Below are 15,981 nucleotides of genomic sequence, written 5' to 3' on the forward strand. Positions count from 1 at the left end.
TTCAAAACAAGAACAATATTGAGATATTGTTTGTTAATATCATAAATCAAGATTTAGTAAATGATATACAGAAGTTTCACATATTACAAACAAAAGAATAGTTAGTATTCGGTGTTTATACAGTGCGCTGGAATAAGTGTTACCCCTCCCTATTAACTTATTTATACTTAGCACATAACCAAAACGCATTTTTAAAATAATCATAGTATATTATAGCGTCAATTTTTCGAACTATACGTGATCCCTCTTCAGGTGACAGGCATAACTTTGATATTTTTAAATAGGAAAGTACATTATATGACAACTCACTTAAAAGCTTTTGAAATACTGATTATAAAAATGTATAAGTCAAACCTACCATATCCGGATCAATGTGGCGACAGACCGATCCGGATATGAAAAATTCAGGATATCAAGACCACTACTTCTTTTACAGTCACTGAAAGGTTTTTTCATTCATACATTCCAGTAATCAACGCCGTCAATAACTTTCGTCGATAGACACGTTTTATAGATCCTATAATACATTATTTCGCCATCTTTTAGTTCTTCTTTTAGTGCGTTGTCCAACAGCAGGACTCTTTCTCGGTAGATTTCGGTAGATCCGGACGGCGCAGAACTGTCCGGATATGGGGAGGTCCGGATATGACAGATCCGGATATGGCAGGTTGTACTGTACTTTAATCCTTTTTGGCGGCGTAGGCGCAAAATTTAGGTAGAATTATTTTTAAATACATAAATTTTTTTCGAATCCTGAGAAAACTAATATGTTTTACTCCTCTTGGTTTAAAAACACAGCTTTATAAGTATTTTTGAAACATTTAAACGCAGAATAAATGATTATATTATTACCGAGGCCCGAAAGTCCCTTAGAATAACCGAAAAATTTATTTTGAATGAGGTATTTGAAATTAAAAATCACACTAAGTTTCCCTGTAACTTATTAGAATAAACATTATAGAAGTTCTCAGGGAATTTTTACCGTCGATAATACTGTAATCTCTCAGTCTGCGTTTAAATTTTTAAAAAATACTTATTAGTTTTCTCAGGACTCGAAAAAAATGATTTCATTTAAAAAGCATTAGAAAGGAAATTTTGCGCCTACGCTCTTAAGAAGTATTTAATTACTATACATTTTTGTAATCAGTATTTCAAAAGCTTTTAAATTAGATGTCACATGATGTACTTTCCTATTTAAAAAAATCACTGTGTCACCTGACTCAATATGACTGTCACCTGAAGAGGGATTGAGTAAACTTCGAAACATTGATGCTATAATATACTATGAGTATTTTAAAAATCGACCTGTCCGACCGTTTTGCTTATGTGCTAAAAATAATTAAGTTAATAGGGAGGGGTAACATAGTCGAGGAAATGAAGCATTTTGGCTCGCAATTTTTTCGTCCAGCATGGATTTACTTGAAATTTTCACAAAAGGTAGGGAATAGTCCAAGGATCATTTTCTATATCATGCCGCTGTACGCTAAAACCTTGGGGGTGGTTGCCACCCCATCTCGGGGGCGGGAATTTTTTATTACATTTTCACCATGTAAATCTATGTTAAAAGTAATTCTAAGAAAAAAATGTATTTTGCATTTTCTTCGTAAAACTAATATTTTTCGAGTTATTCGCGCTTGAAAGTAACATTTTTTCGATGAAAAAATCGACTTTTTTAGAGGGTTTTTTGAGAATACCTTGAAAAATATGCATTTAATCAAAGAAACTGTAGATATCAAAATTGTATCTTTTAGTAACACAAACCAAATTATTTTTCAGTAATATATTTGAGACCAATACAGACCGAGATACGGCATGTTAAAAGTTAGCTTTTTCGTCAAATGCATAATTTGAAATATTCAAAGTAAAATAACGAAAAACCTTTGCATTTTTCGAGGAAAACATAAATATAGGCCTTTCAAAAAATAATAATAGAAAGTTTCTAGCCTGAAAATTAAGCGGTTTATGATCAAAAAAAGGTCGGTACCTGCTTATTTCTATGAAAAAATCAGTGAAAACAACCCCCTAACTACCCTCCTAATTAAAAATTGGTCTTCACCTTACTGTAATTCCTTTTATGTTTGTATTATTAATACACCCAAGAAGTTTGACCTATTTAAAAGGCCTAATTTTAGAAAAATTGGAGCTTAAAAAAAATTAATTTTTTGGAATTCCCCATTTTTCACCATTTACTTCAAAATATCTTCGAAAATACTAAAGATACGAAAAAAATGATGGACCACACATTGCAGCTTTTTTAACAACTAAAATTTCCTTTTGCATAGATTTTCATTATAGTGAACAGTTAGCGAGATATAGCTGTTTAAAACTCTATTTACGAGCAAACACCCCCTTATTCGAGCCCTTTAAACTCACCCTAATTAAAAACTAAGGGATATTACGGAATTTAGTTTACACAGTCTTATAACTCTTCAAAAATCCTACAAAATCATTTTTGAAAAAACTTTTTATTGTCAAAAATGAAAGAGCTATGTTTATAAAACGATTTTTTTTTCGAAAAATTCGGATAGTCCGCTTATGGATAATTTTCAATGTATGTATAATACCACAGAACCGGTTCGTATACTGGAAGATGACTAAAAAACTATTTGTGTTTGTATTTGTACATATTTTTAAATTCGTATTTTTGTGTAAATAGATATTTTTGTAATTCTTTAATTCTACTTTTTTTTCTGTATAGATCTATTAAAATATCTACCTATAAATACTGTAATGTTATTAAGGGTTGAAATATTATGATATTATAATATTATATCCTAACGTATAAAACAATCAATGTTTAACCAATCAAAACCAAATTTTACCCATTTTTAAATAAAACAATGTTTTTATATAATTTTTGAAAATAAGGGGTAGTTTACACCCCTAAAAATAATCAACGCACTTGCATGATATCAGCATGATATAGAATATGAAGTACAGGGTGAGATGATCCTAATCCCAAATTTTTATGTAAATCGATGCAAGCCAAAATTATTCTTTTAGGATAAGTAAATTTTTTATATATAGCTCCAACAAGGCTGGTTTTAAGGGTTAAAATATTATGATAGTATATCTTAAAGCATAAAACAGTCATTATGTAACTGATAAGAACCAAATGTTGACAATATTAAAGTTTAAAATGTTATATTATAATTTTTTAAAATTAGGGGTAGTTTTCACCCTTAAAAAACCAAAAGCGTACAACCGCTCAATATAGAAAATGAACTAGACGGTGTAATGAGCCTAATCCCAAATGTTTGTACAAATTGATGCTGGACGAAAAAATTGCGAGGTTTTGCCATTTTTTCAGCTTCATTTCCTCGACTATTATTCCAGTGCACTGAATTATGTCGTGTTCTGGAATTGTTTCTTTCAATTCATTTGTCTTGCAACTGCAGCAGACATTGTCAAAAAGGATCCTGGATAGTATGTAGATGTAAGCTAACATCGCTCACATCAAGCATATCGTAGGTGCAGACTAAAAGTCGCAAAAAAATTCAGACCACGGCCTATAACCCACGAATACAATGTTCGACTACAAAACACCAGTTGCAAAAATCTACATTCCTTGATATAGAGATTATAGAGTAAATTCAACCATTTACTTTAATCAAAATAGTGGCTTAGTGAGACATGCATACACCCTGTTTACTTATGGTCTGATAAGTAACCTCCTTTGAAATGAAAAACACGTTCATCTAAAAAATTATTTTATTTTATTTGATATAGTGTACGTGAGTGGACAGGTGTAAGAAAATAATTATGAAGGGAGGAAAATATTTAAAAATTGGTGGAGGTTTTTACAAAATGCTTTATAAATTCAATCACAAAAAAAGAATATTGGTAACTCCAAAATAGTAAAATAATGTTGAAAGCACTTGAAAGTAGAACAACTCAAAGAACTTTTCGCCATACTAATAGCAAAAGAATACTGAATGGTCTGCTTTTAACTATAAAAACGTAAACACTCAGATGCGGTCAGAAAACTTTACGTCGACGTAGCTGAAAAACTAAAACCATACTAAAACTGCAGTACTTGGGAGCACGTACAATGTAGCAAAGCTGAATAGAATTTTTTTGTGTTGAATTTTTGTGATTATTTTGACCTTCTATATTTTGGATAGTAAACATTTATAAGAAACGAAAGGTATATTTTGTCTTGAAATTTTTTTAAATGTACTTTATTTATGGTAATAATTTATTAATAGTCTTTAATACCACGTGTTAAGATAAGGATGCACTGTGTTGGCTGGAACTATCATCTAAAAAGTCTGGTTTTACCCAGGTCCTCAATTCAATTAAACTAAATTAACACGCAGTACTTCTAGACTCGTACCATCCCAGATATTTTTGGGTGGAATTCGTGATAATATCTAGATTGGTTGTCAAACTTCATGCGAACTATCAAGATTTTTTTAAGTATATCTTTACTAAGTAGAAATTAGAACACTGTGATTATAAAAAAATATAATATTAAAACATCAGACAAAATTAATCTTTCTATATAAAAAATATTAACAAAGTAACCATACCGTGATCTGGATAGCTGGGTTCGTTTTCTGCTTCTTTTAGTGCTCTCAGGACTTCACTATTAGATGAGTCGTAGTTTCTTTCGTTTTTCTTGAAGTTTACACTAGATGAATAAAAGACAATTAAAAATAAATTTATTAATTATTGTATGTTGGCTTGGGGTGCGACAGGGATGCGTTTTGTCGCCGATTTATTTTAACGGCTACTCGGAAGAGCTATTAAAACTCTTGAGGATGAAACAGCTGGAATAATGGTAAAAGAAGTTCTGATTAACAATTAACAATTTTATATAATATGCGGCTGTCACCTTAAGCGAAAATATTTAAGATCTTCAGCGGCTGGAGACCAGAATAGCCAAGTGTGGACAAGAATACAGTCTAACAATGAATGTCAAGAAGACAAAAGTTATGAGAATATCGGAAACTCGAAGAAATAACAAGAATCTGTTCATAAACGAAACCAACGTCGAACGAGTATACCACTCTTGGAGCAATGATCAACTTCACAACTAATTGCTTCCAGGAAATCAAAATCAAAATAGAAAAGGCTACAGCAAATTTTAACAAACTGGCAAGAATGTTCTGCACAATAGATTTAAAGTTGGAGATAAGAGTTAGGTTACCTAGATACTACGTTTTGTCGACTTTATAATGGATAGAATGAAAGCTTGGACCTTGAATGCGGCATCAATTAAAAAACGCTGGACGGAAGGGCCGCCCGAGAACTTTATCGTACCCATCTATTATCGTTATCGTACTAGATACTGTCATTCTATAAAAATAGCAAAGTTACTCGTTATTTTGATTGAAACATCTTGTATACTTGAAAATATTTTATGGTTCTACGCATCATTAATTTCTACATTTGAGAAAATGTTCGATGCCATATTTCGGGGACACACTATAGATGTATAGATTATTGCATAAATCAATAGAATATTACAGTCATACCTTTATTTCAAATTAGCTCATTTTTCTGAGAAATTAATAGTTTACAATATTTGCATTTCACTCTATTTCTATTACGCCAGTCAATGCGCGAGATTAAGAACAAGATATTACCTCCGAATTCTATCCTATTGCATGGACTTTAATGAAATTTTGGGAGTAACCCAATCTCCTGATTCAAAGTCTATCCTATATACTATAGCACTTTTATCATGGGGCGGTTCCCACTACTTCTCGGGGGTGGAACATTTTTATTTTCGAATTACATGGAGAAAAAGAAGATTTTTAAGAAAATTTAAAAATGCATTCTATAATTTAATCACATTTTTTACAAAAACCATTCAATTTAAACCCGTTCAACTTTTTTAAAGTAGAAATAACACTATATTAAAAGGTATTGCAGAAGAAAAACAATGCATTTAAATTCTGGTGGATGAAGGGTTAAATGTAAGTACTTTTCATTTTTCCTTTAAGTACATTAGTCATATATTTTTTTGCACCATATCTCGCTTAGTTTGAATGTAACCGGCATTTAATGGTGCTCGTTTTAAAGGCCTTTTCAAACACTACAAAAGGCGTTGGTAGCATTATACACCTAAACCTACCGATCCTTTGTTATTTCAAGTTGAATACACCAATTTGAACATGCACCAAAAAACAAACTCTTTTCACCTACCATATCTCTTTTAGTATTATAAATAGCACATTTACGAACGAACGAATCTCTTTGTTATTTATAATCTAAAAAATGTTTTATATAGTGTTTTTAGTTCGATGCATAGTTTTTAAGGTATTCACAAAAAACCGTCCAAAGAGGTGTCACTTTTCAATGAAAATGCCAATTTTACACTACGCATAACTCAAAAAGTATTGAGTTCTCAAAAAAAAAGTATAGACCAGTTTTTGTTTAGAAATAGGTTCTTTAGTCACTTCCGTGCTTATTTTGACTAACAAATTTTCCACCCCTTGAAGGGGTGGGAACCGCCCCAAGATAAAAGCGCCATAGTATATAGGGTAGATTTTGTTTCTTGAGCTATTCCCTACTTACTGTGAAAATATCAATTACATCGATGTAGTAGGATGGAATTCGGAGCCAAATATCCTCATTGACTGCCCTATAATAATGTTCTGCTATGATCTCGTGAGAGAGGACACACACAAGATTATAGCAAAATTTCTATTTACTGTAACTTTTCGAGTTTTTGAGATATAGCAACAAGTTTTATATCATTTGAAAGGTAATTGTGCATTCTTTCAAAATATGTAAAAATATACAGGGCGTATCTGAAAAACTTAAGATTTTTTTTCATTTCCGGTTCAACCGGAAGCCACATTTTAGGTAAAATTTATTGTGATAATAGGTAATAAAGTACCATATATGTCTGCAAAATTTCAAATTTCAGTTTCTATTACAAAGGAAGTTACGGGCACTCCAATATTTTTTAATAGAAAATTCATACCTCCCCTCCTATGGGGAGTTAAGAAATCTGACTAATGTCATTCAATTAACCGATAAGATATCAAAAATATATCAAAAAATAAACAAATTCTTTGGAGCCATTTTTGAGAAAATCTGGTTCAAAGTTATGTCAAATTTTGACCCCTTAAATATAGGCAACCCATAACTTTTTCTGAAAAACGATAATATTCTTCGTATATCCCAATCTTTAGGCTATATAACGACTTTTTCAAATTAAACTTATCTTAAACAAGTTTTTAGATAGGTAGGGAAATGTGTCGGGTGGGCGGTCGGTCATGTTGGCCGCCATTTTGAATTTGGAAAAGTCAAATTCCGTATTTGTATTTACCTATTGATGAGCTAACTTTGAGTAAAATTCCATTCGTTTCGGTCAAAATTTGCAAAAATGGGCCCTAAATAACCCCCCTATTTCGGCCCCCCTGGAAAGAGGTTTTTTTTAAAGCTTAGTTTCTCGAGAAAATTCTCTTAAACTTATTCATACCGAATTTCATCGTACATACGTATGTACATACTTCCGACATGTTTTACTTTATCGTACTACATACGCAGTATGAGTATAATAGATAAAGTTGTAGGATCGTGCAAAAAAAATTTTTTCAGATTTCACTTTCTTTCGACGTTTTGAGTCCCCCTGAGTCTAAAAAGCAAATAAAAAAAACATGTCGGAAGTATGTACGTATGTACGTACGTATGTCGCCACCGCCCAGCAAAAACTACTGGACCGATTTCGATGAAATCCGGTATGAGTAAGTTTAAGAGAATTTTGTCGAGAAACTAAGCTTTTGAAAAAACCTCTCAAAGGGGGGCCGAAATAGGGGGGTTATTTGGGGCCCATTTTTGCAAATTTTGACCGAAACGAATGAAATTTAACTTAAAGTTAGCTCATCGATTGGTAAATAGAAATACGGAATTTGACATTTCCAAATCCAAAATGGCGGCCAGCATGGCCGACCGCCCACCCGATACATTTCCCTACCAATCTAAAAACTTGTTTAAGATAAATTTAATTTGAAAAAACATTTATAGAGCCCAAAGATGGGGCTATAACAAGAATATTATCGTTTTTCATAAAAAGTTATGGGTTGCCTATATTTAAGGGGTCAAAATTTGACATAAATTTTAACTAGATTTTCTCAAAAATGACTCCAAGGAATTTGTTTATTTTTGAAGTTATACTTCTTTACCGGCGATAGAGGGTGATTTTTTTATATGTTAAAACCTATCAGCCCGGCGCATGCGCATTATAACTTTGTTCTGATTGGATGTTCAAATGACATGTCAAAAATTATCCGATATGGCAGCTGTGGTTTGGAGGTAAAGGTAAAGGTAAACAAATGTATAATATATTAGTTTTATTGTTGTGAGGACACAAACAAAAAGTTTATAATATTGTAGTGACTTTTAAATAGTTTTTAAAAGCAACAGGTACGTAATAATTGTTAATGTATCATGGGTATAAACCTACCTATTTGATCTGCCAAAATACATAGTATGTAATACTTTTATTTATATAATTTGATAACCATCAAAATTTCTATCAATATTCACCTAATATATTGTTTTTTTACTCTATGTTTTGTTGTATTTTTTCAATTCTAAATCATTTCAATTCAAAATTAAAATAATTTGATCAATTTTCAAAATATCAAAATATCACAAGTTTAATCCGTTTAGTTAGTCGATCTTCGTAAATAATGACACATAGTGTCCTTGGCTAAGCGAAGAAGGCGAATGAATTCCAATACCAACCGCTCTTATCAGCGCTGGTTCGAGTCCCAATAGAAACTTTCTTTTTTGTTTTTTTTTTAATACATTTTATGATTGTAAGTATATTTATTATATAATTGTAGTTTCAGAAAATACGTATTTAGTTAAAAATTTTTTCGACAATTAATGTTCAGACATCATTTGTGGCTTGTTTAATGTGTTTGTGTGTGTTTTATTCTTTTATTATTTTAATTTTTGGCACTGTTCTAATAAAAATGTTTGAGAAGTAGTAAGTATAAATTAGTTTAATATTTAAACAAAATATAAATAAAAAGTATATTAATTTCGTTTAAATCATATAATAGAAGTATAACTTCTTACGTGCGTACAAAGTACACACACATTCTTTTTGATATATTTTTGATATCCTATCGGTAAATTGAATAACATTAGTCATATTTCTTAACTCCTCATAGGAGGGAAGTTATGAATTTTTTATAAAAAAATATTCGAGTGCCCGTAACTACCTCTGTAATAGAAACTAAAATTTGAAATTTGGCAGACATATACAGTACCTTGTTATCTATTAGCACAATAAATTTTACCCACAATATGGCTTCCGGTTTAATCGTAAATGAAAAAAAAATCTTAATTTTTTACATACGCGCTGTATATTTTTACATATTTTGAAATAATGTAAAATTATCTTTCCAATAACATAAAACTCGTTGCTGTAACTCAAAAACTCGAGAAGCTACAGAAAATTGAAATTTTGCTAGAATCTTGTGTGTGTCTCCTCTCACGCGATCATAGCAGAGCATTATTATAGGGCAGTCAATGAGGGTATTTGGCTCCGAATTCCATCCTACTACATCGATGTACTTGATATTTTCACAGTAAGTAGGGAATAGCTCAAGAAACAAAATCTACCCTATATACTATGGCGCTTTTATCTTGGGGCAATTCCCACCCCTTCAAGGGGGTGGAAAATTTATTGGTCAAAATAAGCATGGAAGTGGCTAGAGAACCTATTTTTAAGGAAAAACTGATCTATACTTTTTTTGAGAACTCAATACTTTTGAGTTATGCGTAGTTGAAAATTGGCCATTTTCATTTAAAAATGACACGTTTTCGGACGGTTTTTTGTGAATATCTTAAAAACTATGCATCAAACTAAAAACACTGTAGAAATTTTTTTTAATTATAAATAACAAAGAGATTCGTTCCTTCGTAAATTTTCTATTTATAATACAAAAAGAGATATGGTAGGTAAAAAGAGTTTGTTTTTTGGTGCATGCTCAAAGTGCTCATGCTTTTGTAGTGTTTGAAAAGGCCTTTAAAACGAGCACCGTTAAATGTCGGTTACATTCAAACTAAGCGAGATATGGTGCAAAAAAATATATGACTAATATACTTTAAGGAAAAAATGAGAAGTACATACATTTAACCCCTCATTCACCAGAATTTAAATGCATTGTTTTTCTTCAATCAAGACATGTTGTTTATATCCCCGTTTAGGCTTAAGCCTCTTCAGGGTACTGGAACTCCCTTTTTTTTTTCCGGGAGTGTGTGGAACATGGTTGTTTCCGAAAGAGTAACGTGTTGTAGAGAAGTGTGGGGTTAGACAGTGGTTTTTGCTAGTGCTGGGTTAGCTGGAGCGAGCGAGAAGAAGTAATGCTATGTTCTGTATTGCTAATCTCTGCGTTAGGTACCTGCCAAGCAGCGAAGGTAGCTGTATTGTTTTTCTTTTGCAATACCTCTTAATATAGTGTTATTTCTACTTTCAAAAAGTTGGACGGGTGAAAAAAATAAGATCAAATTATAGAGCGCATTTTTAAATTTTCTTAAAGTTCTTCCTTTTGCTCCATGCAATTCGAAAATAAAAATGTTCTATCCCCGAGAAGTGGTGAGAACCGCCCCCATGATAAAAGCGCCATAGTATATAGGATAGACTTTGAATTAGGAGATTGGGCTTTGGGCTACTCCCAAAATATCATTACAATCCATGCAGTAAAATGCAAATATTGTAAACTATTAATTTCTAAGAAAAATGGACTAATTTGAAATGAAAGTATGACTATTGCGGGAATTAATGATGCGTAGAACCATAAAATATTTTCAAGTATACAAGTTGTTTCTAAAATATCAAAATAACGAGTAACTTTGTTATTTTTATAGAATTCCAGTATCTAGTACGATAACGATAATAGATCGGTACGATAAAGTTCTCGGGCGGCCCTTCCGTCCAGCGTTTTTTTTTATTTGTTTTTTAGACTCAGGGGGACTCAAAACGTCGAAAAAAAGTGAAATCTGAAAAAAAATGTTTGCACGATCCTATAACTTTATCTATTATACTATACTACGTATATAGTACGATAAAGTAAAACTGCGGCAATATTCGTGCTGTGGGTGTATAGAAGAATTCTGAAAATATCGGGGACAGAACACGTCACAAACAAAGAGGTTCTGAGAAAGATGAATAAAGACACAGAAATCTTAAATACGATCAAAACAAGAAAATTGGAATAACTCGGACATACTACAAGTGGAAAGAGATACAACTTGCTCCAATTGATTAAGCAGGGAAAGATTATGCAAGAAAAAAGAAGCATAGGAAGTTTAAACGAATTAATTCACTTAACAGATAATTGTTGGATTTTATGTCAAAACTTTCGCTTGTACAAGAACTTTGTCTGACCCTACCGAACCTTTCTGCCTTATTTGATAATGTTATATATTGCCGATATGTGTCTGTATCTTGTCAAGTCATCATTTAATTAGCGGTACATAAGTATAAGAAGTTTGTTTCTCAAAAATAAATAAAAAATAATTGCATCGTAATATTTTAGTTTTATTAAACATTTTCCACCATTGTTCATTGTAGAAAACTGCTATTCGGGATATGTATATTTTACTTACCCTAAGGCTCCTGTAGATAAAACTTCAGTTTGTGCTGAAAGTGTCTCTGCTATGCTTTCCTCTGAATATAGTTTTAGAGGTGTATTATATTGTTTATTTACTAATTTTGGTCCACCGTTTACAGAACCATTCAGCTGGAAAATAAAATGATTGTAATTAATAAATATGACCGCTGCAAGTAACCCCCTATACTCGTAACACTGTACATTTAAACTACAACTAAGTTTATATTATTTCTACTAAAAATAAGAATTGGCAATCATTTTTCTCCTTTTTCTTTATTTTCCTCATCTATCGGAGATCGGATATCATCAACGATATTCTAATTTTGTTTACAGCGGTTCTAAAGAATTCGTTCGTTGTGTAGCCAAACCGTTCTCATCCAGAGCATTTTTCTACGGCCGGGATTCTATCAATGTTCTATTATATAAAATCAAAATGTATACCATTTTTATTCAGTGGCAATGCGAAGCCAAAACTGTCTTAATTTTTACTTAATTCAGAGAGCGCAACCAGCACTCCAATCGACGATTTCGCCTCTTATTGGAGGCTCATCAGAGAATGCATATATTTCTATCTCTGACCCAAGTTTAAATTATCCAGTCTATTAGTTCCCGCATTGCAACTAACGTGATGTAGTAGGTGCCTAGTGGCATCTGCTAAATAAAAGTGAAAGTTTTCAACCAATAAAATATTTAAAAATATTTAAAATAATATCAAATTAAAAACTTATTGGACCATTGGACTTCTATAATATCTTATTGTTGTTCTGAAGCTATTTATTTTTGGCATTTTTGTAATTTATTTTCCTCGTGATTTACTATGGAATCTCTAACGAATTTTACTGTCACCGTTGCATGTGGTTGTCTTTTTAAAGACAGATCACATGCTATGAATTTTTTTGTGATGGATATTCTTAAGTCAAAGTTGATTTCATGTAATCGAATGAACTATCTTTTAATAAAGTCGTCCCAGGAACGCAACTCATAAATATTGGCAATATCATTTTAAAGTCTTCTACTTTAAAATGTATAATATATGTCTGAATTGCCGAGATAAATGAGTCAGATTAAATTAAATTATTAGAAGAAGTTTTTGCTAAGCAACAACATTTTTGTTAAATTTATTAATTACGTATTTTTTATGGGAACTAAGCCACAATTTTACTAAAAAATGAATTTATTAACGTTTCGAAGCCCAAATCGGGTTTCGTTGTCAAAATACAAAACACTATTTTGACAACGAAACCCGATTTGGGCTTCGAAACGTTAATAAATTCATTTTTTAGTAAAATTGTGGCTTATTTCCCATAAAAAATACGTAATTATAAATATGCCACAAGGAAATAGCTTCAGAACAACATTAAATTTATTAATATTTTGTATTTTGACAACGACGTTCGATCGGGACATCGAAACGTTAACACAATCTTTTTTTAGTTAAATTGTGGCTTATTTCCCATTTAGAATAGTTTATTATATCTTATGTTTTGTTAGGTCTTTATTTTTGTCTCTACATTTAATGGACCACTTACTCGTTTTTATAGATTGTACTCTTCTTTGACATTCTTTATATTCTATAGTAATTATTCTTTCAGATATTTTATTCATTCGACGCAGTACTTTTTCGTTGGTGATTCTATCTACCCAGTAAATTCTCAATACGTATTCACTAAAAATAGCATTTTCTTCTTCTATTCTGTATAAGGTTTAAATTTTAAAAGTTTTCGAAGACAAACACTTCAGTGTCTCTTCGAGTAGAATAAACAAAATCAAATTATTTGTTTACCTTGACAGATGCCTGTGCGAGAGTTTTCTGATAGAAGGTCAAAGGTTAAGATCGCTTGGATCGTCGCTAGAACAAGGAGGGTAAGGTTTCTCATTTATTTTTTGATATTTGGTTGCTTGAATGCACGTTTGCCGATAAAATGTATCATTGGAAGTTGTTTGTATTTTAATTTCAAGAAGTCTGTTATGATGTCAAGTTTTTTAATGTACTTTTGGTAGTTCTGCTAGTGAAAAATGCGAGAGCTTAAATTTTCTTAAAGCGGTTTTTTTTTAAATGTACAGCGGTCAGTATATAATGAATATTGCTAAGATAAATTCTAAGGTAAACTTTAGTTCATTCATTTTCATTAGGATTTTAATTTTGGTAAAAAAATATACAGGGTGTCCCGAAAAGATTGGTCATAAATTATACCACGCATTCTGGGATCAAAAATAGTTCGACTGAACCTAACTTACCTTAGTACAAATATGCTCATAAAAAAAGTTACAGCCCTTTGAAGTTACAAAATGAAAATCGATTTTTTTTAATATATCGAAAACTATTGAAGATTTTTTGTTAAAAATGGGCATGTATCATTGTTACGGCAGGAAAATCTTAAAACAAAATTATAGTGGAATTTGTCCACCCCATAAAAATTTTATGGGGGTTTTGTTCCCTTAAACCCCCCCAAACTTTTGTGAACGTTCCAATTTCATTATTATTGTGACACCATTAGTTAAACACACTGTTTTTAAAACAATTTTGCCTCTTAGGACTTTTTCGAGAAGCCAGTGTTTATCGAGATATTTTGAATATTTATCGAATCCACCACATTTTGTATATATGGTTAAGTACGATTATAGAGACCTGTTAATAATCTGAAAATGTATTTATAATTTACATTTTTAGGTATATTTTGAAAAAGAAGCCACATATCGATAAAAGGTGACTTATCAAAAAAAGACTAGGAGGCAAAAAAAGTTTTAAAAACACTGTGTTTAACCAATGTTACCACAATAATAGTTTAATTGGAACGTACACAAACATTTGGGGGGGGGGGTTTAAAGGAACAAAACTCCCATAAAAATTTTATGTAAATATATTAAACAAGAAGTTGCATCTCGATAAAAACTCGCTTATCGAAAAAATACTAAGGGGCAAAAAAGTTTTAAAAATGTTGTGTTTAACTAATGGTACCACAATAATGAATTAATTGGAACGTACACAAAAGTTTGGGGGGTTTAAGGAATCAAAACCCCCATAAAATTTTTATGGGGTGGACAAATCTCACTATAATTTTGTTTTAAGATGATCCTGCCATAAGAATGATACATGTTTATTTTCAATAAAAAAATCTCTAATAGTTTTCGACATATTGAACAAATCGATGTTCATTTTGTAACTTCAAAGGGATATAACTTTTTTTATTGGTACATTTGTACTAAGGTAAGTTATGTTCAACCGAACTATTTTTGACTCCAGAATGTGTGGTATAATTTATGAGCAATCTTTTCGGGACACCCTGTATATATGTTCGAAATTGAAATGGGCAGTTTTGTTGTAAAATAAATATATTCAGTTAAAGTGAGTGTTTATGAATTAGTCAGCAATAAACATAATTAGTATGTAACCACTTTGTATTATTTTTGTCTATACTGAACAAGACCTTGTCTCGGACAGCAAATTAAATCTAAATAATTTTTAATAAAGACCGCAAAAGGTACCGGCATGTGATTGTTTCCTTGTTTGAAGATTTCAAATATTTAACCCATTTGTTCTATTGTTATTATATATTTTTTTGTATATAGATTCTCTAAAATGTAGGATCACCGAGATTTTATTGTCACTCAGAGAAAAGATAAGAATGTGTCGTTTTTTCTTTTAACAAAGTTTCAATTTTGATCTGTTTTTCTTTCAGTAAGTAAGTTTTACTTTTTTTTACCTTGTTTCTGACTTCAGTATTTCCCGTTTAGAGATCTGTAGACTTAGTTAATAAAATAATTATAGCCAGAATGATCGCCAATATTCGAAACGAATAGGTACCAAAAGAAGAAGAAGAAGAAGAAGAAGAAGAAGAAGAAGAAGAAGAAGAAGAAGACCTACTTCACAACGCTCGCCGTTATTTCCTTTAAGACACCTAAGAGCTGGTTTGCATTCTGAACGTATTCAGACCTGTAATTCTGCTTTTAAATAAAATAGAAGAAGAATACAGAGATTTAGAGGCTGAAGAGCAAGCCAGCTTCCGCGCTGGCAGATCAACCACTGACCACCTATTTTGTGTAACACGGTTAATAGACAAACAAATAGCCTACAATCCAGAACTGTATTTAATGTACATAGACTTAAAAAAAGCATACACACTGTGCCACAAAGTAAACTTTGGGTAGCCCTCAAAAAACTAACATCAATCTGAACCTCATTAAAGCTGTAAAAAATTTATACCACCACAATATAGCAACGAAATCTCAAGGGTCTGAAACAGGGCTGCTGTCTATCGACGACCGGACGAAGCTATTTAAAATAAATTTTAGCAAGTTTTGAAATCCTGGAATAGGAAATGTAAAAATCTGGGTATACCTACTGTACTATAACTTGTACATAGGTGAGATTGTGAATACAATCTTAGGATTG

General features: G+C 31.5%; 1 protein-coding gene across 4 annotated transcripts in view; it reads right to left on the reverse strand.

The window, feature by feature from the left end:
• The window catches only part of LOC114332799 (PDZ and LIM domain protein Zasp), a 252,434-nt gene that overhangs the window by 91,612 nt on the left and 144,841 nt on the right, over positions 1 to 15,981 (reverse strand). For all 4 annotated transcript variants that reach the window (XM_050645685.1, XM_050645672.1, XM_050645694.1 and 1 more), the window contains exons 4-5: positions 11,584 to 11,717; positions 4,533 to 4,633 (exon numbers count right to left, since the gene is read on the reverse strand). In XM_050645685.1, the coding sequence (XP_050501642.1) occupies positions 4,533 to 4,633; positions 11,584 to 11,717 (235 nt within the window). The remainder of the gene's footprint in view (positions 1 to 4,532; positions 4,634 to 11,583; positions 11,718 to 15,981) is intronic.

The sequence above is a fragment of the Diabrotica virgifera genome, chromosome 1, assembly GCF_917563875.1.
Source record: "Diabrotica virgifera virgifera chromosome 1, PGI_DIABVI_V3a".
NCBI classification, from domain to species: domain Eukaryota; kingdom Metazoa; phylum Arthropoda; class Insecta; order Coleoptera; family Chrysomelidae; genus Diabrotica; species Diabrotica virgifera.